General features: G+C 42.1%; 1 protein-coding gene across 2 annotated transcripts in view; it reads left to right on the top strand.

The window, feature by feature from the left end:
• prkar2aa (protein kinase, cAMP-dependent, regulatory, type II, alpha A) overlaps positions 1-25,267 on the top strand; it is a 39,634-nt gene extending 14,367 nt beyond the window's left edge. For both annotated transcript variants that reach the window (XM_068732633.1, XM_068732632.1), the window contains exons 3-11: positions 15,236-15,271; positions 18,288-18,424; positions 19,420-19,526; positions 21,023-21,164; positions 21,759-21,860; positions 22,076-22,150; positions 22,263-22,328; positions 22,798-22,936; positions 23,880-25,267. In XM_068732633.1, the coding sequence (XP_068588734.1) occupies positions 15,236-15,271; positions 18,288-18,424; positions 19,420-19,526; positions 21,023-21,164; positions 21,759-21,860; positions 22,076-22,150; positions 22,263-22,328; positions 22,798-22,936; positions 23,880-24,004 (929 nt within the window). In that variant the 3' untranslated portion in view covers positions 24,005-25,267. The remainder of the gene's footprint in view (positions 1-15,235; positions 15,272-18,287; positions 18,425-19,419; positions 19,527-21,022; positions 21,165-21,758; positions 21,861-22,075; positions 22,151-22,262; positions 22,329-22,797; positions 22,937-23,879) is intronic.
• Positions 25,268-25,329: the final 62 nt, after the last annotated feature.

The following is a 25,329-nucleotide window of genomic DNA, read 5'->3' as shown; positions in this document are numbered from 1 at the left end:
GTGTAACCCTCTATTATTTATCTTCTTAAAGGGCAGCTGCACTGTTTACTGTCCGTCGGTGAGAAATTAAGTTTTCATTGAGAGAGAGAGAGGGAGAGAGAGAAAGGAAAACAAGAAGAGAGGAAGAGTTGACCCAAAATTGACACTTTTTCTGTCCGTGCGGTTTAGGTTGTATATTTATAGTTGTATATTGTATAAACCGCCTTTCCTCTTGTACTAGCCGGCATTACTTGAAACCTTATTAACACGACATACATATAGTACATACACACGCTACATACACACCGCTGTTATGGTCAGATTTAAAGTAAGCATACATTCTTAGTTTCCATGGCACTGCAAGCAGTATCCACAAGGTCCATGTGAGTTGGTATTGCATTGAATGACTCGACTCTAAACACGGGCTGGAGAATGTGGAGGTTTGGAGTTCTTTTTTGACTGTAAATGGTCACGTATTTGGAGAGCAGATCGGCCTTGTTTACGTTACACCCCGGTGGTTTTATGAGAGCATGTTGCACTCTTCTACCCACGGGCCGGCCACTAATGTTCTTCTGCAGTTTGATGTTTTACCACCACACAGGACTTCTGGAGGCCAGATAATTTTTTCTGCGCTTGTTTGTTAACGCCATTCGGTTTACTAGCTCGCACATTTTGTAAACTTTTTCACCTTGGGAACCAGAATGAATGAATTGAGCATCCTCCTCCTTGGGATATGAAAACTTTTTGCTGTGCTTGTCATGTCGAGACTTGACACTTAAGACCAGATGTTGCCTGAGTTGATCTTGCTTTTACCACACACACAATTTGCCACATTCCCAGGCTACTGGGAGAATCCTGCTCCATGTAATGTCTCCAGGGCCTCATCTCTTAAACAGGCTGTCATTGAAAACATAGTGAACAGAACCTGAGAGAACACCTTCAAGGGTGCGCGCTATACACAGTAATGCGTTGACAGATTTAAGATATTTTCTGTTCATAGCTTCATATTTAGAATGTAAGTTTTATTGCATATTCTTCCGCAGTGGTGCAAGTTCACATTACACTGTGCACAGCTTTGATCTGAGTGATAATGAGTTATGACCAGTGCCTCTAGTTCTCCTCTCAAATATGTTGTTTCCAATAATTTATTTTGAGCGGGGGGAGGGCAATGGGAGAAAGAAACATTTTGCTGCTCCCCTGAGAAAAGAAGTACTGGAAAATCAACCCATAAACAATCTACAGTCCTTTACGTTGGTCTTGCCCATAATTTTTCTTGTAGTCTTAATGACGCATGTTAAGGATTGTAAACTATTTCATATGCTGTTTGATTTCCACGTAGTTGATATTGCATTTAAACAAATGTATTTTTTTTAAACATCAAGCTCACATAAAATTCTGCGTTGCTGCAGTATTTTGTCATACGCCCGTTTTATCGGAAGAAGATGGAATTCTGTAGTCTTCAAATAGTCTTATGAAAAGACAGTCAGACCTGCAGTCGTTAAATGAACTGTGACCTGACTCGGTTTACTCTGAGCAGCGTGTCCTGTAGGAAAGTGGAAATGAACGGGCTAAGTAACCGCTAGTGAATTAGGTTGACATTGAAAGCTGTTTAGTCTTGCGTCCATGCGGCGTAGCTTGTCTCTGTCTGAGTATTTGAAGAATATCACCACTATTTGTAAAAGAGTCACTTCTGCTTCTTTCACTGCAACTGCTGGTGGCCTGTGTAACTTAATGCATATAGTATTAAGACCATCAGGGTCATGGGGGGATTTCCACAGATACTAAAGAAGCACTTTATCATGATGCTCTCAGATACTTTAAAAAAAAAAGCCTCTGCTAAATAGCATGTGTGTGGACTGCCATTACTGCTGCTACCAAAGCATAAAATGGTAGCTGCTACACTGCTATAGTGTGGGTTGAAGCCTACCTGCCTGCGTGCACTCTAACTCAAACTGCTAGCTTGACAGCTGTAAGTACTAACAATAGCCATGTTTGTTGTTTATGGTCATAATGATAATTTTGGGTGAGTGGCTTTGCAGAGAGGCCTGAAGGAAGCTGATGCTGCTAACTACTTAATCTGATAAGAGTTGCCAACACTGGTCTGGGTTTTTTGATTGGATACTTTTTTTAATCTAGCATTCTCTTACTAGTTTCTCAAGATCACCAACCCGAGCTTAATAAATGCATGGCGCTATGGACACAAGCAAACACAAGTAGCAGAGGCTTTGTTGAAGTTTTCTGTAAATTCATCAGTTGATTATAGACACTAGAAATACTGATTGAGTTTATTTCCCCGAGTTTAAAAGTCCTTCAAGCTGCTTCACTACCCTCCTTTATATTTAAGTTGCTGTGATATTTTTAACATAAAAAAGACTCTGTTCTGTACTAGGGTTGCAAGGGCTGCAGATTCCACTGAGAATCAACTCCCAATTAACATGTCAATGCTGCTTTCAGCTCACTGTTATGGTTATCTTACCCGCCAAAACAAAACTGCCATAGCGAAGACCATCAGCAGCCACTTTCAAAGCCTGTGCTGGTGACACGTTGCATCATATGCTGTGGTTGCACTCGATTTTTCAATGCATCATCCGATCATGCCGTTATGATCGCCTGCAACAATTCTGTGACACCGGGCTGTCCGTTCCTTACCGCTGCACCTGAACGCAACAGACGTAATACACGTGCGTCTTGTTTACGTTCTAAACTAGGCTAAATACTGGCAGAGTTTTGGTAAGAGAGGCTGAGCTTGAGCAGCCCAATATGGATACGATCCGACCGACACCCCCTGGCTTAAAAGCTAACCTATGGAAGCATTTTACTTCTTCTTCCGCCCAATATGGGAAGGGGAAGACGAATCACAAAGGAGATTCACACTTTTTTTTGCCATGGATTTGCGCCCCTACTTAGCCATTGGGAATCAGAGCTTTCGGCGCTATGTTGCACACTTTGGACCCGAGATACGACATTCATCTCCATGTTTGTACAGACACTTTGATGCTCTACAACCAAAGCTAAAGTCATGGAATCACTGAGGAAAGTGAGTAGGATAGAAGTAGCATGTTATTTGGGACATCCGTTGCCACAAAATATAATGTCAACGTACCCGCACGCTTTATCACTGTATGTATAGTTTTACCACATGTTCCAGAAAGCATTATTTTGGTATGAGAACTGAATGCTCATTGTCTAACAAGGAGATTTGTTTGAAGAGAAGTCTTCATTATTTATTTGTGAATAAGGGCAGTTTGTTGTGTCGAATGATTCAGAACATGCTGAAGTCTGTGTTTTTACTACGAGGATGCTGCTCCAGGCCCAATTGTATTTCTCCTCTTGTTGGTTCTTTTTTGCAATGCTTGGAAATGTAAAAATCCAGTTGACACATCTCTTCTATTTGTTACTAAAATTATAGCAGAAAGTCGCAGTGAGGAAAAGAAAATCATGTATCAAAAAATGTTGATGCATCAAGAAGAATCGATAATTGTTTTATAATCGCATCGTAGCCCTCTGAATCGTAATCGAATCGTGAGGAGCCTAGAGATTCCTTACATGAACTCTATCCAATCACTCGCATTGAAGTGTCAAACACATATGCGGACTCAGCAGAGTGCCGATCTGGCCCATCTGATCACAATAGGTGCATTGAAAAGCCGAGTGTAACCACGGCCATAGACAGTGATATATATAGGAAAGGATATTGGGCCAAGTCGGGCTTAAAGGGGTTAAGTGGAATCAGCATACTTGTAGATACTGGGAAAGGGTTAACACCAGTGCAGCTACAAGCAGGACAGGCCTACTTCCTTTTAAGGACTTAAGTCTTCTAGAGAGAGAGAGAGAGAGAGAGAGAGAGAGAGAGAGAGAGAGAGAGAGAGAGAGAGAGAGAGAGAGAGAGAGAGAGAGAGAGAGAGAGAGAGAGAGAGAGAGAGAGAGAGAGAGAGAGAGAGAGAGAGAGAGAGAGAGAGAGAGAGAGAGAGAGAGAGAGAGAGAGAGAGAGAGAGAGAGAGAGAGAGAGAGAGAGAGAGAGAGAGATAATGAGAAAGGTAAAGAGAGTGAGAAGGGAATCGCATAGTGGGAAACGGTGCTGAGCGTGAGAATAACTGTTGAAGCTTGATGACATAGGAAGAGGAGGGTATAGGCTGCGAGAAATGACGAGAGTTACTGCTTTCTTGGCAGGGATGAAGAGAAAAGAATGAGATGGGCTCAACCAGAGGACAGAAAGATGCAGAATGGCTACAGCAAACAAGAGTGCACACATAAGAAAGAGAGGAAAGGGACAAATGAAGAGAGAAAGGAAGCTGCTGCAAGAGCAACACAAAGAGAAGGAGCAAGGGAAAAGCTATATGTGTAGTAAAAGCATTGTTTGACAGGAAAGTGCAGCATGATGGAAAAGCCAAGAAAAGAGGTGAATAAATTGACGTTCCATTAGAGAGAGAGAAGCTATAATTTGAGTAATCTAATGGACCTCAGTGACACATCTGTCACAGAGGGAACCCCAGGTCTGTGTGAGTGTGTTTTTATAGAGGGTATATGTGGAGTACAGATATCCTCAGTGTTGTTGATATCTTGTAACCTCATATCTCTTGTTTGTTTGCACTTTCTGTGTAATAAATTCAACATTCAAACGCTCTCACAACCATAAATCACAGAGCTGAGAAAACTGTAGATTGGACCCGGGAGCTCATATGTCTGTTCTCCTTGTGTTCACTCCATATATCATGCTTCTGCTTCTGCTTCTGCTTGTGTGTGTGTGTGTGTGTGTGTGTGTGTGTGTGTGTGTGTGTGTGTGTGTGTGTGTGTGTGTGTGTGTGTGTGTGTGTGTGTGTGTGTGTGCGAGCGTGCGAGCGAGCGAGCGAGCGTGCGAGCGTGCGAGCGTGCGAGCGAGCGTGCGAGCGTGCGAGCGAGCGAGCGTGCGAGCGTGCGAGCGAGCGAGCGAGCTCCACTCCTATTCATTTAAGTGATAGTACAGGAGAGGGAGTGTTAGGTATAAACTAATTACATTTAAATCTGTACTTGACCAGTTCATCCTGTTAGCTGTCTATAAAACAGAAGTGGTTGTCGGTACAGGAGAGATGCTGTTCTTTTCTCTAGTTGTAAAATATCTCCTGAAACATCTGTCAAATATTAGAGCCCTGATTATTGATTTATGGAGGTCTCCTTCTTATGCAGCCCTCCAGCTAACAAAACAATCATCTGTATTTAGAAAATGAGACTTTGTTAATGTGTGAACAGCTGATGCCAAGCTGGCCACTTAACAACATTTGATATGAAGTTGTCAACCAGCTACTCGGTACAGCCACAGTTCTTCGAGGAGCTCATCTGTACTTGGTGCTTTGCTCAAAGGGAGCTGCCATGATGGTCCGTGCTTGTTTTTACGATTTGAACCGGTAGGAAAAATGTCACAAGCTCTTTGTGACCAATACTCGACCGCCACCCACAGTACCATGTAGTGTTTCTTAATAACCTACTTCAATGATGTGTCGTCTAGTTTCCCAGCTGACTCTCATATGAGAAAAAACAGCCACGGGCATGAAACAGCCAGTACTGATGACCTACATCAACTCCCTGTGATTATGATAAATGACAATTCCAACGCAAAGCATGATCCTATTGGTGTTGTCCATAACACAGTTTTAGCATTCAGTATCTGGAGGGTGTGCTCAAGCCCTTTTTGGTAAGGCTCCAATTTGCTGGAGGCAATAATTGACATGCTGTTTGACACCAATAATTTGACTCTGGCATGACGCACAGCAGCCGGCAGACGTGATACGTCAGCAGACCTGATACCTACACTGCACTGCATATTATACCGAGAATGACACAGAGGTGTTCACCAGGTTCATAATCCACCGCCTGTTGAGCCACAAGCAATGCAATCTCTAACGGCAACTTTTAGCGGTGCTCTTGAGATGGTTTCTGCTCAAATGATTCACCTGTGGTGTGCTGCCACACATACATTGTCATTCCAAAAGATGTATTGTTCAGTAAAATATGTCACTATCAGTTATGTAATACAAATTTTGTTGATATTGCCCAAATTCAGTGAGAGAAATGCATGTGAAATCTGTCTTTGGGCAAACGTTTCCTTTTTAAAGAAAGCAATACTAGATAATGGTGGTATTGTGTGTGTATTTGCGTACCTCCTGTGTTGTCTGTGTTTCTCTACAAACACTACAAGTTAGAGACCTGCATGTGTAATTGTGCCATTGTGTGCGCATTTATATAGCTAATGTAGTGCGGACATTATGTGATTAGATTTCCACACAAGCCCGATATTGTGGTGAAAACTGTGGAGCCTGGGGTTGGTGCTGCTGAGGTCAGCACTTCAGCATGCATCAACATATAGAGCCAGACTACATACATCCTCTCTGCGGAGGAGGACATGCAGGGTAGGATTTATGTTTGTCCCTTTCTGCTTGCGGGAAGAGATGAAATGGGGCAGAAGGAAAAAGAGATTTTTTTGGAAAGATGAAGGATATATTGATAACAGATCATGTTGATGAACAGTGGATCCCAGTAGGGAGAAGGTACGGTATTGATAGAGCATCAAACAACTATTTGCAATATGAAGATCAGGCGGAAAGCTCCGGGTCTGAAAAGTGAAGCCAATGCAGAAGCATTATGGTCCCATTTAGAATAACATAGACGATAAAGCAGGATATGCTTTAGGGCAGGGCTACCTTGTGATTGACAGGTTGCTGCCACGGCGTTGCCCGGTCTGGTATTGTCCACGTTTTCGTCTTATGTCGTCAACTTTTTTACAGCGTAATTTCAGTTCATGAAAGTTAAAGAGTAACTGCACACTTGGACAATACATTATATGAAGGTAATGGGATGAAATGCATCAATGTTGGTGTTAATATTGACATTTCCTTCCAAATTCTTAAAACAATCAGCTTTTCATGGTTGGTGGCTCAAAGCGCCATCTACTGTTACAATCAGCCCTCATCTTTCAAAGACAAATCTGAGATAGTCGATCGTTTTGGAATAATCTACGTGATGAAATATAACCATGTTAATGCCCTCTAATTGGATACCCCTACTCGTCTCTTCCAACAGTGTCTATCCTTTTTTAGTTTTTCCATCACTGCTGTGTTACATTACAATCACAGCAGAGCACATGCCTGTTCTCTCCTTTACTGGAAATTAAGCCATCAGCACATTACAAAATCCATTGAATTTGTGTTAACGACTATCTGATTATCTGGCGGTAGAAATTAATAGAGATCTGTGGTCTGATCAACAGTAAATTCATCAAATTCAGTGCCCCATTCCACATCCCTGTTATCCAAGCTCCTGTAGCCATCGAGGCTTTCGCTATAAGGAAGTGGACATAGTTTAATCTCGGTCCTTGCCCACTTTTTTTCCATCTCTCCCCTGATTCTGGAGGGATTTCTATGTGGGTGTGCAGTAGGAGACTGGAGCTGATGATGTACTTTTATTGAGTCCGCTATCAAACTCTCCAATTGTCTTCCACCTCCTGTGTGCGCGTTTGAGTTGCACTCTTGTATTGTATGTATGTGGTTGGCTCTGCCTGCCTCACTGTGGGCGTGCGTGTGTGAGAGAGACGTCTGAAGCTGCTAGCTCTGTAGGAGAGGCACCATGAGGGAAGCTCCATACAGTATATGACCCTGCTGTTATTAATCAGGCCTTGAGAGGAGGTGCAGAGAGGAAAAGTGATGGAGCGACAGATTGGGAGGATACAAGAGGAGAAACAGATGGCGAGGGCTGTTGTTGTTGAGGAAGAGAAATGTTGGGGAAATCGGGAGAGAAGGGGTATAGATGGAGGAAGGGAGGACCTTCACTAGTCATGTAGTCATTAGTATAAATTTTGTTTAATAATATTAAAGGAAGACATTCAAAGCTTTACATTTTGTAAAACTGTAACCAGCTACTTATTTCTTTTTTGTGTGGATTGTTAGTCTTATTCAACACTGCTATGAATTTTTGTTATGCTACCCGGACAACTGAAAAACGACTGTTTTCACAGGTATAAAATTAAGAATAGTTACACACTTTTTGCAGATTCTGCTTAACAGCCTTGCACAAACTTTTTTAAATTTCTCAGTGGATATAAGTTGTCACGGTGCCCTGGACTGTCTGAGAATCGAGGAGCAATGAGAGAACAATAACTGAGAACTTGTCAGCCGTCTTCTGATGCTCCAAACAGACACAAATTGGCCATTTAGGTGACAGAAATGTCACTGTGCCTCCACTCCTCACAGGCTTGTGTTTTATTATATCTGCAGTCTAAAATGAATTGTTTTCTCAATAGTATCCATGTGTATTGAAAGTTAAGAATTAAGAAGTAAAACAGCTTAATCTTTTGCATTTTAACGCAACAAATGAATAGTCAGGCACCGTCCAAGTAGACACAGCACACCCATCCCCAAACCTGATCCAACCCTGTCACGGTTTTATTCTGCCAAATTCACTCTGTCGAACAGACTAGAGGCTCCAAATGGTGGTTGACTCTCTTCCAAAGTGGCCTTTTTAAAAGCCAAACACTATCCTGCGTTTCACTGTTTCTATTCAAGGAAGCAGAGAGTGGTGAGAGGGAAACCAGGAGGTGTGAGCAGCAACAGGTGGACGGACAAATAACAAACCTGTCCCGAACTTTAGTTTATATAGTTTGCCTTTAACTCGCCCACTTGAAAGCCAGCCGTTGCTTCCACACTTTTAAGTTTGGGTTCATTTAATCTTCACTAAACGTGTCGCCAGAGATCTCTGTCATGTGTTCCCCTCCGTCTCATCCATCTTACCAGTCTCACCACTCTGTGGCCATTTTGTTAAAGCAAAAGTGGAAAGATATAAGATAAATCAACCAGCTAACTGGCTGGTGTATTGACAGACACTCGCACACTGAGACTGGCTACAAAAGAAATCAATGGAAAACTCCATGCAGGGACGGAGGAATTGTTCCTTCCCCCCCCCTAATTCACTTGGGGGGGGCTTGATCTCTTCCTCTCTCTCAATGATTTTCTCTCTCTCTTTGTTTTTCTGAATCACCAGTAATAGGAGCACATGCTATAGTCCTGTTGTTAGCTTGTGTCTGATCGTTTATCTGCTTTTTTACACATAACAAATCTCTGGATTTCTTTCTGTCCCCTCTCACCCCTTCGGGTCTGTCCCTCTATCCTCCCCTCTCTCCTTCCCTCTGTCCTCCCCTCTCTTCCTTTCTCTCCATCTGTTAATGCTGTTATAGCAGTGAGTGGGTGTACAGATAGGAGAACGTGAGGGGGGGGGGGGGGGTGCTCAGCCACTTGTTAGCAGGGTAGAGGAGAAGGGGCTGGATGGCGTCCGAGAGGGGGGGGGGGGTAGCGTTGTTATGGCGATGAGATCTTCTTTGTGTTAGGTTTCCAAGGCAACTTCAGCCGTACACTTGATACAGCCACCATCACTACCACCCCCAACTCCCCCTCCCCCAGCCACATGACTGAAGGGAGAGCGCTTCACACATTGCACACTCAGACTTACAGCCCCCACATCGACACAAACAAAAACACGTACACACACACACACACACACACACACACACACACACACACACACACACACACATTTTTATTACATCCACTTGCTCTTGACAGACAAAATTGTGTTTTATGTGACCGATAGAGACGATCCATGATTCATTTTCAAATCGGCTTCAACACTGGGACTGTACACGTGCTGATCAAGCCAGTTTATTTCTGCGTTTGGTTTAAAACGCCCTCCAAAAAACAAGTTTATGACTTTTATTTATTTAGTCACAAACATGGGGCTAATGTGTTCTTGTGATTCACTAGATGTATAATATTTGAAATGATACGGAAAAATGATTGAATGCCCCACAACCACTACATTACTTCCACTGTAATGTAGTGCACTAAACAACATAAAGAGTATGCAATAGGACTGATTTACTACAGCCTATTACATCAATATTTTACACCTTCTCACACACCACACAACGTGTGTGCGTGTGCATTTCTGTTGCTCTCTGTGCCTCTTTGCTGCAGTACATGCAGCGATCTGACCCTGTTCATGAGTTTGACACGGATCATAGCAAATCATTTTAAGCAGTTTGGAATGTGTCCTCCTGGGAGGTGGTTATGTTGCAAATAATAGAGTTTTAGAGGGAACAGGGGACTGTGTTGAAGGAAACAACAAAAGTGGAATTAGGAGAGTATAAAGGAATGAAATGATCACTTGCAGAAATCATGATAACAACCTCTTTAAAGTACACCGGTGTTGTTGCATGTTCCATTCCACTTATCTCAAATTGTGTATACTCCAGTTGCTGCTAGCCATTTTTTAAAGCTGTATAAGGGATGAATGTAGTTTTATATAATATCATGTATGTGTAACAAATCCATTTTCTGCTTTAGAGATAATTAATTAATCACACTAAACACATGATGCTTTTCCTCAAGCCCCCATTTTCTTTGAGTGATGACAGCCAATGAGGGGAGAGAGAGACAGGAAGCCTCGCCCATCCACAAACGGGGACCTTGTAGTTCATGGCTGGTGCCACAGGCCCTTATGTTCTCCCCACTCCTCTCGTACTGTGATCCGTTTCATTGCTAACTACACTGTTTGCATTGTAGTGCATCCACCAATACCTATGGCTTTACCACAAGCAGAAACTGAAAGATGTTAGAGTGGATACATTAGCCTCATGGGAAGAGGTGGATGAAATATTCACAGGAAAAGAATCACTCTTCATGTGAAAGAATGTATACTGTGAATTGTCAGCAGTGAAAGATGAAGAGAGGTTAAAGTTAGAATGGGAGTTATAAGCACCAGGGAATAGAGAGCTGATGACCATTGAGTGGAAGGTTCAGTGATGTTAAAGGTTATTACTGGTCATTTTTTAGTCATATCCTTATTTATCAGTTGTTTTTTTTTAAAGTCAAATCAAGTCAAACACAAGACATTTAGAGTGTGGTTGAAACCAGCCTGGCTCTTCTTTATTTTATTATTTCTTCTGTCCATACTCCACTTTCTCTTTTCATGTGTGCCAGGGACAGGGAGGTTAAGGCTCAGGTCTACAGCTGTGATTTGGTATTGGAGGCTCCAGCTGCATCTCAATTGCCTTGCCATGAAAACATGTAAATATATAGTTATTTACCAGACACAATAGTCTGGTGTTAAATATTTTGGCACCACACAGCTTGGCTGGGCTGGCATGAGCGTAGAGTACTAGACGACACATGGGAGGGAAGCTGTATAAAAATAGGTGATCTGATTGCTATTTGGGAAGAAGACTCAGTTAGGGCTGCAAGATAATGGCCAAAATGATTGTCACCATTATTTAGATCATGATTATTTATCACAATTAAGTTATTTTAGGGGCAAAATATTTTTATTTCACATCCATGTTGTGCTACATTCCTGCTAATGTACAAATATTTGCATTAAAGTAAGACGGGTCCTTCCTTATTTACAGATCACCTCCTAGAAGCAAAATAAACTTGTACCTAAAACCATTTAGCTAAAATGAAATCACCAGAGCACTGCTATCAATTTCACATCATGCTACATTCCTGCAAATTAACAAAAGTGAAACCTGAACATCGCGATTGCCCCCTGGTGGCTGCCTATTAGTTTAGGAAGTGCTTGATTTGATGATGATGATGAGCGGAGCAGAGCGCACATTTTAAGCGTCTACATAGTCGATCATCAAGCCAAGATTTTGTCTTGGTTCTTCGTTCAACATATATCGGTCATTAGAAATAAAAGCAGATATGTTTCTGTTATTGTTGCTGTAGTCACTGCTTTACTACTCCTGTTTATTCATATTGGCATTACCTTTTGTTTACATCTTTGCATAAGTAAACAATAGTACAAAGTAGTCACCCAGGACAGTGCAGTATGAGGCTTGCAGTGTAAACATAGCTGCCTGTTCAAGTGTTTTTGGCTCAACCTTACTGCGCACCAGCAGAGATCATGAGGTTAGTATCTTTTATTTACTGTTATTTGGAGGTTGACTTTCGTCTTGGTCATAACCTGATTAAGACATTGAAATTAAAATCAGGCAGAGACACCACAGTCCCTCGTGTTGTATTGCTCCTCTTTAACAATCCTTATCAACCAACTTCAAAGGGCCAATCTTGTGTCTTGAGGTGAAGGAGATAAAGAAAGAAACTAGACTCTGATGCAAAAGAGAAGATGGAGGCAGGGAGAGGAGTCATGAAACTTTGGGAGCAATACGGGGGAGGAAGGTCTGTTCCTTTGAGACAGCTGAGGGGGCGAGCTATACAATAAATGAGGGGGGAGGGACAGAGAGGGAGAGATTAGAGCTCATTGGAGTCTGTTACTACTACTTGTGTATTGCTTAAGGGTTGACAGACTGTGATCTTCTATACGCACGTGAAGAATCACGCTGATGGAGAACGATATCTAAACGTGTGTTTGTGTTTTAGCGGCTTGTGATGTGAAGTTGCTGTTGGAAAAAGAACAGTTGCATTGTGGTTGTAATGGGCAGAGGCATTTCTGGTTGCACTGCCACGGTGTGGGCTACACTCTGCAAGTACTTGGATGAGGTTAAAGTAGAAGCAAGAGATAAAGAGAGAAAAAGACTCAAAGAATTGACTCGGTTGCCTCTCATTTCCCACTCCAGTTTGTCTGTGGCTTGTAGATGTGTCTGCCAGTCTTGTTGGCAGGCAACCAAACACGGTTTGGAGATTGCTTTCGATCCTTAAAAATCAATTGAGTTGTTAGAATTTGAGGTCTATAAGTTCTGCCCTGAGACTTGGCTTACAGATGCATATTTGCATGATGCTGATGAATGGGCTGTTAGAAAGAGAGCAGAGCCTTTGTGATTAGAGACAGTAAAGCAAACTAAAGGAGACGTATGTAAACAGTGTACCTTTTTGGATTACTAGCCAACAACTGACGAGCTAAAGTATGTTGTATACCTGCCATCCAAATAATCTGCCAAGTTGAGCTGCTGTTTGGTGCGTTTCGGGTGGGCAGTTATCATCTGGTAGATGTGTCAACAAGGCTAATATGTGGTCGAGCAGAATAAGAGAAGAGGTAAACAAGTTTGAATGTGATGGTTAACACATGCTGAAATTGAAAGTTGAAATGCAGTGTGTAATTCTTTTTTTTTTTTTTTTTTTTAAGTAAGTCCTTTAAAAGAACAGTAAAAAGAATTCCCTTGCAGACAACATAAATGCCATTGCAGCTGTGGTCAAGATCATCCTGTTACTTGATCTTGTGTTGAGTGATACAAAGCGTGATCTCCACAGAGAGCAGAGTGTGAAACTCCCCAGGTGACCAGAGGAAAGTGGTGTGTATGTGAGAGTTTCCCACCAGCTCCCATCTTCACAGTCTACATCTAATAGTCTCTGACAGGATGGTAATAAGTGTGTGTGTGTGTGTGTGTGTGTGTGTGTGTGTGTGTGTGTGTGTGTGTGTGTGTGTGTGTGTGTGTGTGTGTGTGTGTGTGTGTGTGTGTGTGTGTGTGTGTGTGTGTGTGTGTGTGTAAGTGTAAAAGAGATTGGGGGGCCGTATGAGGTATGACCATGCTGGCTAGTAACAGCTCAGCGTTTAAAAGCAGCTGTTTAGGAGCCTGACCTCACTCTCTTTGCGCAAACATTAACACACATTCACAAGATCAGGATACTTTTATCGACTCGCCCTGAGTCGATAAAACTCAGGGCCTTGGGCGCTGCCCAAGGCCGGAAACCATCCACACAGAATGCAGACACACACTGCGTTGACTGTGCAACCACACATACTGTACAAACACACTCCCATGTGAGTAGTTTCTCCCTCGTGCACACAGCTCTCTCTCGCTCGCTGTCTCTCTTGTTCTCTCTCGCTCGTACGTCGGTACGTGAAAGGATTGCTGACATAGACAGTAAAGCTACTGAATTCTATTAATTTGAATTAAGATTAAACATAGGTATAATGTGTACTTTTACATACCTACCCACCTCAGTATTTTACTAGTAAACTACCCTCGTTAATCAGCCGAGATGGGAAAGAGGTATTAGCCTGGATAAGAAGCTGAAAATGGATGATAGGAAGTAGACTTTTTAACAGCATGTGACACACTAACCTAAAGAACCAACCAACAAACTTACACACACATGTTATTGTTAGTAGATTTAGTTTAGGCTGTTAATCACCTTAATATCCTGATACCTGTATGGAATGGATTCTACATGTTTCCATAAACCATTACTCTCATAACAGGATGATACATTTAGGCTATATGCTATTCTTCCCCGGCTAATGTCATATTTGGATGTTCACATCAGTGTACGAGCTCTTCTGGCTTAATGTAAGAGGCACGTGTTGTTCTCGTGGGTCAACTTAAAGATTATTATCTTAAATAATATCGGAGTGCTAATGTGAATACACAGTCATTGTTTGTGTTTTGAAGCATCTGTGCATCCAAACATGTGCATTGCAGCAGCTTGAGGCTGGCTACACTGGCACAGACGAAACATAACCAAACCGTGAAACTGTGGTTCAGATGGACTAATTGATTGTATTTAATGGGAGCGGTACATGGTGTAATGGAGCCACAGTGTAACAGATTTGATATTAACATAACTGCCATTACCCTTTCAACCTTTCTTTCTCCTAATAATACATTATTTCTTATCCACATAGCTATGAGGACTCTTATTAAGTTATCTGTTAATCTGCTCATATCTGTCTGGCATCAGGCAGTCATCGTGTGATCAATGCTGCTGAGTTTGATCACGTTTTGTTTTATTCGTTTTTCACTTTGCAGTCATGAAAACATGCTGCTGCCATTTGTTAGAGGTAAAGTGTATCATGCTGGAGGCTGTAGCCACAGCAGTGTGTGAAGAAAACATGCACTTTGCAATTTCTGAAAATACTCTTTCTCAATTTCTCTCTCAGTTCATGTTTTCTCACCCAGTGATTACGCTCCGTCTCTGTTTTGTCTGCCTACATGTTTGAGTGTGTCCTACTTTTTATCTCTTCCCCTCTTGTTGCCTTTATCTGTGTGACTGTCTGTATCTTTCTCTCTGCGATGCTGGCCGTCACTCTGACTCACTGTCTGCCTTTTTGTTCCTTTAAAAGAAAAGAAAATCTTCTTTCGCTACAATTATTGTTATGTACACCGTCTGTTCATAGATAATGGTGATGTGGATTTCAAAGCAATCACAAAATCATATTAAATGTCATTATGTAAAAAAATGATGTTAATTTCAGCTCTCTCTCTCTCTCTCTCTCTCTCTCTCTCTCTCTCTCTCTCTCTCTCTCTCTCTCTCTCTCTCTCTCTCTCTCCCCATAGCTCCACCACCCAGCAGATTCAACAGGAGAGTGTCAGGTAAGGAATGCTCACCAGCATGTCTGTTTATGCATATGTTTGACGTCATGTCCCTTCAGTGTAATCCACACCAGGGACGACACTGCACACATCACTGCCAAGGTGGCTCAGCGTCTGCGTTATTGTGCGTGTCATGCACGTTGAGGCTAGTGGTAGACGTACTGATTTGTGTGATGTTTTGATAATGAGTGTATTCGTGTTATCTCTTGGATTTAAAACACAGGGTTTGGGGTTTTGTGTGACTTGTGTTCTCTCCGTTTCTCTTTCGGCACCTGTGGTCTTGTGTGTACGGTGCTTTTTGTTTTCTCACGCTTCTTCGTACCCGTCTCTTGTTTACACATGAGTAATTGAATGTCGTCAGTCGTCACAGAGCGCTGCACTTTGATTAGGCTCTGGGTGTGTCTGCTGATGTTTATCTTTACTTCTGTCTTACTGTCACTGTTGACCCTGCCGTCGGTACCACGGTGTCATAAAGGCGTGGACTCTGTGCTGTTAATATGTACAAGTTGTCAACCTTGTTGTACTGTTTTGTAGACGTAACATCCAGCTGTATAGAGGTCTTTGTTTTATGATGTGGTTAACAAAGTGTCTTTGTTGGCAGACGTACACGTAGACCTTCTCTGTAGTGGTAATGTTGTCAGACATAATGATCCTTTTTGATCCCTAAGAAGACATCGTGTTAATACAACAACAAAGATGGAGCGTAAACGTGATACTCATCATGTTTCCTAGAGATGTGACTGCAAAGCTCCTTATTTGTGTTTTTTTTGTGTGTGGTGTTTTCTCAGGACGACACATTTAAACTTCTCCCAAGGAAAGAAGGCTCATTAAAGCTGAAATGAAAAACCCTTCCCTGTTAGCATGAAAAAAAATTAGTTTTGGTTATCCGTAAAATGCGCAGGACGGGATGTCACAATGACGCACTTGGCAGAAACAAAGAGGTCCTCATACATTGTAATATAATCCAAGACAACAAATTTTGTAAATCCGATCATTGTGTGTTGGCACTGAACATTCAACAGGCCTGTCGTGGTACTATACTGGATTGCATTATGTTTTTTACGGCGTTTCTTTACTTTCTAACTGAACTTATAACGAGCAACTTGAAACGAGTTTACTTGTTTCATTATTTCAGATTGAGAAAACAATCAGTAAATCTACTTATTTCCATATGAACTAGAGCTTTAATCATAGAAGGTTTATCTCTAATATTGCATAAATTCAAACTCATGAAAGTTCAGTTATTTATTCCCTGGTGATCACAAATATATTCGGTAATATGCCTTTCCTTCACCATTAAGGGTAGAGAAATGCGTTTCCACAGAACAACTCTAAAAGCTTTTTAAGAGTTGTAGAAAAGCAGTAAGTGAATTTGTAGATGAGAACGGTTATGGGAGAGTCGTTGCTCCCCAAAAAGCAGGCCTTAACAACTGAACAGCTCCTGTAAATCATTCACATTCATAGTTGTGTCCCAGTGGAACATTTAAGACGTTTAAGACGTCTGTACAGCTTAAGGTGTTGTCAACATTACACTGGACGGTGGTTAAAATATCTTTTAAATAGTTATCCGAATGTTGTGTTTAGCTAAACTTGTGATGTGTCTTCAGTGATCTGTTTTACAGTCCTCATGTAAAAGTACACAGAGACGTGCGCTCTACATTCAGGAAGGAGGACGTTACTAGGAATCTGTGTTTCCTCACACAAGAAACATAACGCCACAATCACAGCTACAGTTTATTTTCCTTGGCCTGACAACAGGGTGGAGATGATGACTTGATTGAATATTTGCATTCATTTTGATCACGCTGCCCTGTTACAAGTGAACTTGTAAACAAAGCACACACAGACTCACAAGTAGTGCGCGTGTTGGCAGGTGTTTTTGGTGTCCTGTCATCCTGCCAGGGATAGATGGAAGCTTTGGCAGCTTGGAGAAAACAAAACACATCTGAGTCCTGCAACTTCGGCTAAGCATGATGGACCTGTCTGCACTCTCTGCCTTATCTTATATTTTAATGACATTCATGAAGAACACACAAAGCTGATTATTTATGCTAACGTCGGTGTCCTCACACTCATGAAAGCCTTGTGTTTTGGTGTCGTATCTTGTCCTCGGTTCAGATAATGTTCTCACGCTTAATTAACTGCATCGCATTCTGGTTGGCCGAGCACGGAGCCTCAAATTTTAACAGCTTTTTATTTGCTCCGTTGTGTTTTACCTGCCTGATCAAGCAGAACTAAAGGAGTTAACGCGCTGCGACTCCAGAGGCCGAACCGCTCCAAACACGACTGGTGTGAATGCTGAGAGATGAGACCACACACACACACACACACACACACACACACACACACACACACACACACACACACACACACACACACACACACACACACACACACACCCAGGTGTTTTGTGCTAAATGTCATGTGAGAGGTGCAATGTATCGCTACACAGATTGGAGAAACACGGACAAATAGTGACACTTTGAAGTGACCTCATCAGTGTTTGTCAGCCAGTGTGGTGAAACATGGCGTGTCATTTCCTCACTTTTGGGCTCCCTCTGTGTCCTGCAGTAATGATGTCCTCCCTTCTTCATCTCCATGCTTTAAGGTTGTTTCGAGACTATGATGGACATCTGCGTGGAATTTGTATATAAGTAGTTCAGTTGGAAGATAAAATGTTGAATGTTCTGTGATAATTTACAAAATAGATTTAATGTGTAATGACCGGTAAACTGGTAGATAATCTTGATTCATTGAAGTCATTACTGGTTGTGCTCCCATAGCCATGTCTGCCTGACGTGTAGGGCTGGACACAGATACTCAACTATTCAGAGTTTTGTTTGTTGGGGAGGTATTCGGTGTTCAGTTTACGTATTTGAATATTGTTATGTTTTTTGGTTTTTGTAACCCCTCTGTAGAATACTTTCTAACCTGCAGTGTTTGCTCAGTCTAATTACAGTGTAATCAAACAGGACACGTGCAATGTGTGACGTGGGTTTACATGTCCTCCCTCCAGTGTGTGCGGAGGCATTCAACCCAGACGACGACGATGAGGACACGGAGCCCAGAGTGGTTCACCCGAAAACAGACGAGCAGCGCCTCAGACTGCAAGAGTCCTGTCGAGACATCCTACTGTTTAAAACACTAGATCAGGTAAAACACACACACACACACACACACACACACACACACACACACACACACACACACAGGAAGGAAGAGACGCGTACACACACACGCACACACACCAACGCATTACTAGCTTACAGCTTCAGTGACTGCTTATGTCATGTGTGACAGTATCTGCATTTATTAAGTTTCTCCATTCATTTATTCAGGTTTTCATTACAGTAATAATAATAAAATCTGTATTAATAGCAGATGTGTTGCATTGGATCTACTTCCTCTTGGTCTCTCGGTGTATAACATCACATTACTCTCCTCAGGAACTACAATTACAAGCATCTGCTCTTAGGGCAAGTCAGATGATAAATTACATAATACAAAGACAATTTAGTAAAAGATATAAATGCAGTTCATTAAATGAACAGTAGAGAAAAGGAACAAAGAAGTACTTGAACCAATGAAAGAAGTACACGACCCAGTACAGTCTCTACTCTGTGTTATTGCCTCTAAAGTCATAGAGGCCCGTGTTACTATGTTACTATGTTCTTATTATGTGTTTGTTGGTGTAACACAACCACTGGGCTTTAACCCTACTATATTTGGACATGGATTGTTTTGCCTGCTTTGCAAAAAGCAATTTCAAAAATCATGTGTCTGATTTATCCCCGTTTGTTTTGGCTTAAATTAATTGGATATTTTTAAAAACCTATTTCTGTTTCCATTGTGAACCATGAAGCACTTGGCATCTACTCTGATAAATCTATGTCATTATGATGAACTTAAACCCCTCAAGACAACAATATTTTACTGACATTGCATAAACATGCGCATAATGATATGAAGAAAATGTCCCCTCTTCTTTTTCTTGTGTACTTTCCCTTCGGGGATAATTAACTCCCATCTTGCTCAGGAGATTTTGCCATTTTGAGCTGCTAGTTGAACTCCAGACACACATTTCCACTGTAGCTCCTTCCTTCGTGTCATTTGTGCATGACGTCCTCCCTCTCTGTCCCCCCATCCAGGAGCAGTTCTCGGAGGTGCTGGACGCCATGTTTGAGTTACGGGTTCAGCCCCTCGAGCATGTCATCGACCAGGGCGACGACGGAGACAACTTCTACGTCATAGAGAGGTAGGAGGTCATCAAACAGTGAGCCCATGTTGCTGGTCTTTACAGTTTGGCTCGTGTCAAAGCTGCACTGTTTATGATCATGATGGTGTAATACACATGTATATAGGACCTATGAAGGCGGTGTGTAATGTCCCCGCCATGTTGCTAATGTAAACCGTTGCTGTGTACACAAAACCTTTACAGGACAGGTTTTGTTGGCCTGGAATACAATGTTTAGCTGCAGGAAAAATTAAATGGGTCTCCTCATTAGCTTTTTTTCTACTAGAAAAAGACCTCAAGACGGCACTTTTTAATCTCTGCCACCAATCAGAGAACAGACCAGTGCTGGCTGCTCATTGTTTATCCCACCTTGGCCTCTACTCATTCTTAGCACGTATCAGTTCAGCACAGTGGTTTAGTTCCACTTGTTGTGTGCTTATCGTTCAATCTGTGTACACGCTTTCTAACAGCTCGCTCCCTGTACGAGAGATGTCCCATGACCTTTTAAGAGCAGCGCGCCTGCCTGGTCACACACTACCCTGGGATTTTCCCTGGCCTGTAGAAAGCGTAGGTGGTAGCTAATGTCAGCAGCAGGGTGGGGTGTGAGCATGGACACACACAGAGAGATGCAGGGATAAACACAGACCAGAAAGAAAAGCAGGACAGAGTAACGCATTGTTTAAATGTTTCCTTTTTGAATTATGGAATTTAAACATACTTATACATCTCCTCAGCATTTCTCTTAACGTATCGTAATTTAATTTATTAATGTTCACAGCTGTCATACCCACTTCGTCTCTTTTAATTATGAGCTAGCAGCACAGCATTTCAAACAGTGTCTTAACTGTGCTCAGGTAGGCGGCATCACAAGTGGTCATCGTCCCCATAGTCATTGTAATCCAGTCAAACTAAGTTAGTACTAACACACCAGCGTCGAGGGTTTCAGCCCCTCTACGCAGCTATCTGACAAAAGGACTGGTTAATCCTGCCGAGCAACAACGCTGCAAATTACCTTCCCCAGGTTTAATCCTCATACACAGAGAGCGAGAGCTGCTCTGCTGGAGTATCACTATCTATCAGAAACATACACAACCATGATGACAGAACACTTTTTGACGTTGTACATGCAGATAAACAGCAGCGTTCACATATGGGCTGAATTGTTCTCCGCTATATAATTTTCAAATGTTTGAAAAGCATCTACTGTAATAGAAATATGCACACAACAAAAACACAAACGATTAGCTCTCTCAGTCTGCCAAACTAACACAGGGTCCTGCCCAGAGGCCACAGATAAGCTGTAATTAGATGTCTGTTTAAACCAGTCAGCAGGTCAATAAACAACATGCTCATCACCTCTTTTGGCTCAATTGCAGAAATCAAAGTCATTCTAATTCATTTTTTTCGTGTTCCCTTTTGTATTTCTGTCTCTTTTTTTATTCCCTGTTGGCTGTTTTTATTTATTTGTCTCCTTCCCTAACTGTCTCTGCCTCTCTTCTCTCTCTCTCTGTCTCCAGGGGGGTGTATGACATCATGGTAATGGGGACAACGGTGGGTCAGTATATCAATAAGGGCAGCTTCGGGGAGCTGGCACTCATGTACAACACGCCACGCGCCGCCACCATCGTCGCCACCCAGGAGGGGGCGCTATGGGGACTGGTAAGAACGGAGACAAACATGCATACACACAGAATTTATAGATTTTAATGTGATGTGGGACACTCCAACTGATGGTGACCGTAAAATACTGTAAGAACGTCCCAATGTAAAACACACATTTTTGTGTATAAATAAGTAGTAAGTAAACTGCCTAATTAGTGAGTTTTTTTGTTACTGTTTGTAAATCATAAATGATCCAATTTGCAGACTAGATGTGCTCAGTTGCATTACAATCAGCACCAACATCTTTTTATTTTTACTATTATCAGTATATTTAGAAAGCAGGCGTCACCTTTTGTGAGTCTAAAAAGCTCCGTCTTGAGTTGTTTGTCCCTTGAGTTGTCTTCTGAGGATTGCATTGTGAGCAGGTTGGGTACAGTTACCAGCTACAGCTCATTGAGCCGTGACGCTCAGACATGTTAAGAATGGAGTCCTGTTATCTGTGAATGGAGCCGGCCTCTGCTCTGATGGTTTGTGCTGCTGCAGCGCCTCCTTGTGGCCGAGCACAGGAAGGACCAGCAGCAGTCACAGCAGTCTGAGAGCCTCTGTCTGCCTCTGGGAGGTGTTTGTTTACTCGCGTTTGTTTTCCCTTAGGACCGCGCCACATTTCGTAGACTCATCGTGAAGAACAATGCAAAGAAGAGGAGGGTGTACGAGACCTTCATCGAGTCCGTGCCCTTACTCAAGTCACTGGAGGTGAGTTTAGTGGTGGTGGGCTAGTTAGAAAATCCTTCACAGGCTCTTTTTCAGAGTCCCACTACACAGTGGATGCAACAGCATCACCTGTGAAGCTAGACATCTAGCTAACAGCTAAATATCAGCCAGTTTATGAAGGAAGAAGCTCTGTTCTACACTTCATAACATTCTGTATATTTAGTTCAGATGATAGCTAAACATGTACTTTCTGGCAGGCAAACGAGAGGATGAAGATTGTGGATGTTTTAGGATCGAAGCAGTTCCCTGAGGGTGAGCGCATCATCACACAGGTACGACATGGAAAAAAAAAAAGCTGATGTGGTTTCATACAGCAATGAAATATTAAGGATTTCAACATACTACCTTTTAAATGTGTTTGTGCTCTTTTTTCTTTCTCCTCAGGGAGACAAGGCTGACTGCTTCTATATAGTAGAATCTGGGGAGGTCAAGATCATGATGAAGAGTAAAGTAAGATAACCTTTGTTTCTCTATTTCACCACTCTCCATGCAATTTAATTAACTTTTTTGCTGCTAGGGTGAATTAATTTCACCGTGTGTCCCTCAGAGACGTTATAGTGGAATACATGTCCCTCTACCGCTTCTACGATACATATTTCCAGCTTCAGCTGTATAAAAAAAAAAAAAAAAAAAGGAAGAAAAGATTCAGCGACTCTTAAGCTGATAAATATTCTAAAAAAAGGTACAGGAATGTGCACCGATATATCAACTCTGGTTATTTTTCTCCCATAAAGAATTTTCCTTGCAGAGCATTCCGACACCCCGCTCTCCCCAGTAGAGATCACCCGAGTACAAAAGTGTTTCCTGGTTTTGCCCGGCAACAGCGGGAATGAGAATGGCCTGCTCCACCGCTGAGTGCTTCTCGCTGGAAAGAGCGGTGCTCAGTGGTTCCTAACCTTTAATCCTCTCTTCCCTGCAGACGAAGGCAGACCATGCAGACAATGCGGAGGTGGAGCTAACGCGCTGTAGCAGGGGTCACTACTTCGGGGAGCTGGCCTTGGTCACTAACAAGCCCCGGGCCGCCTCGGCCTACGCAGTGGGCAATGTCAAGTGTGTGGGTAAGACCAAATACACTCATTTAACACGTCTGTCCGCACCCATCTAATGCTGCTCAGATGTGTTTAAAGCAGCTCTGTTTCCATCAATATGAGGGAATGTGACACCTGCGTCTAAAAAGAACATTTTATGTGATCATAATCAAATGACATCTAATAAGCATTATTTAAACCACTCAACCTTACAACAATGTCTGTGGTTTTCATTTCCTACTAATTGCTCTGTTACAAGTGGTTTGTCATGAGATATGAAGTGGCATTTTAGTTTTGATTAAGTCACGCTTGTTGTTTGGCTCTTCATCCCGTCTGTCGTCACCTTGTACTTTGTGTTGATTAAAGGCTGTTCAGTAATAGTTTAAAGTGGAGGCACTACTTCAGGCTCTACAGTGGAGGAGCAGCTCTTCACTTGTCAAAATGAACACAGCCTTTTAACAGCTGTTAAGCTGTGTTTCTCTGTCGGCTCTATTCCCTCTGTTGTGAAATTTGCTTAATGCTGATTGCACCACTTTATTTGTTCTTTGTTTCATAGTAGATGTAGTGTCAGTCCTCTCCCTTTTTGCTCCCCTATTTTCTCCCCACGCTCTTCCCGTCGGTACACTCACCTACCTGTCTGTGTGGTTGTTCAGCGTACCTTCTGTTTACCGCACTAACGGTAAAGCAGTCTGTCTCGACCAGCTGCTCGGCTTCGAAGCAGAGAAAAATCACTCATCTGTACTGCAGCAACATCTATTGTCTGTTGTACTCTTTCATTCTCCCCGTTGTGTTGTTGTAGAAGATGAGAAGGAGGACTTCAGGGGTTCTCTGAGGTCCTGTAAGAACATTTAAGACCAGGAACCTCTTTCTACCTGTATCTGACTATACAGTATCTGGGCTGTGTTTTAATAACTGAGATGTCTCTACACAGACACACCTTACATCTGTCTTGTCTCTTCCTCTATCTGTGCAGTAATAGACATTCAGGCCTTTGAGCGCCTCCTGGGTTCCTGTAAGGAGATCATGAAGAGGAACATCGCCCACTATGAGGAGCAGCTGGTGGCCCTGTTCGGCTCCAGCATGGACCTGAGAGACTGAGCCTCCTACACCACCCTCCGTGCCTTCTATTACACACACACACACACACACACACACACACACACACACACACACACACACACACACACACACACACACACACACACACACACACACTGACATATGTCCTCTCTCAAATCATACAGTGGCTATACAGACTCATAATAAGCTTTACATGGAGTGAACAAACAAATGAAGAATTGTTCTTGGCAAGTACATAAAATCCCACACAGTATGAATACACATATACATGTACATCGACACTTATGCAGGCACTGAGAGATGCCCACTTCTCTCAGTCTGCTCATCCTCGTGCACATTTTAGTTCAACACGCTCATTAATAAGCTCACTCACACACACACACACACACACACACACACACAGAGCAAGCTAAAGGCCATACACCTCATTGCTTGAGCCAGCTTCAACCTCTCAGTATGAATGTCTTCGCTGCGATGACCATAATACAGGTAACGCAGTGTAAGGACATACAATACACACATGCGTCATAGGTGCAGGCTTTGTGTTCACATGAGATTACACACAACTTAAACAAAGCCTTAGCAAAGGACACAGCAACACACACACACACACACACACACACACACACACACACACACACACACAGAGGTACAGATACATATGCTCAAAAACATATAGGCAACCACACTTGCAAAAATGGACACATTGTGGTAAAATGGAGACAAAAAACTTTTCAAATCTCTGAAAAGGAAAATTAATCAAAATGCAAAAAAAGAGAGAAAAGTTTAAAGAAGACAGATAAGTTTTAGAAATGTTTTATGAAGATACAAAAGAAACAGAAGCTTTGATAAAATATTATTTAAATAAAAAAAAAAGTGTTTCCTCTTTGGGAGGCCGGGGTGCAGAACTTTGTGAGCGCACTCCATTTCTTCCTCTACTGTTGTTGATTGAGTTGAGTTAATGCTGGTGATTATTGCAGTACCACAGAAGAAGCAGTGAAAACAATAAAAACCCTATGTTTTCTGGGCCATTGTTATTCTATCATTGATGCCTCACTTCATTGTATTGAATTAATTATTAATGTATTATTATATATTCATTTATTTTTTGTTTTACTTTGACCAATTCTGTTCAAATTCACCATCCATCTCTGACAAAATGTAAAAACAGAAAAAAAAATTCTAATAAAAAAAACATTAGTGCTTATTTCTCCTTGATTATCCTTGAATGAGTTGTCCTGGATAAAAAAAATGAAAAAAATAAAGCAAATTTTGTTAAAAGTCTTGCCTCTTTGTTGAATTTCTTCTGAAACTTTGCCAACAACCTAAGAATGTGGTAACTG

This window comes from Cebidichthys violaceus, unplaced genomic scaffold, assembly GCF_023349555.1.
Source record: "Cebidichthys violaceus isolate CVI_PGR_0920_01 unplaced genomic scaffold, fCebVio1.0.p SCAF_6, whole genome shotgun sequence".
NCBI classification, from domain to species: Eukaryota; Metazoa; Chordata; class Actinopteri; order Perciformes; family Stichaeidae; genus Cebidichthys; species Cebidichthys violaceus.
Note: the sequence above shows the minus strand (reverse complement) of the source record. Positions and strands in the feature narration are given on the sequence as shown.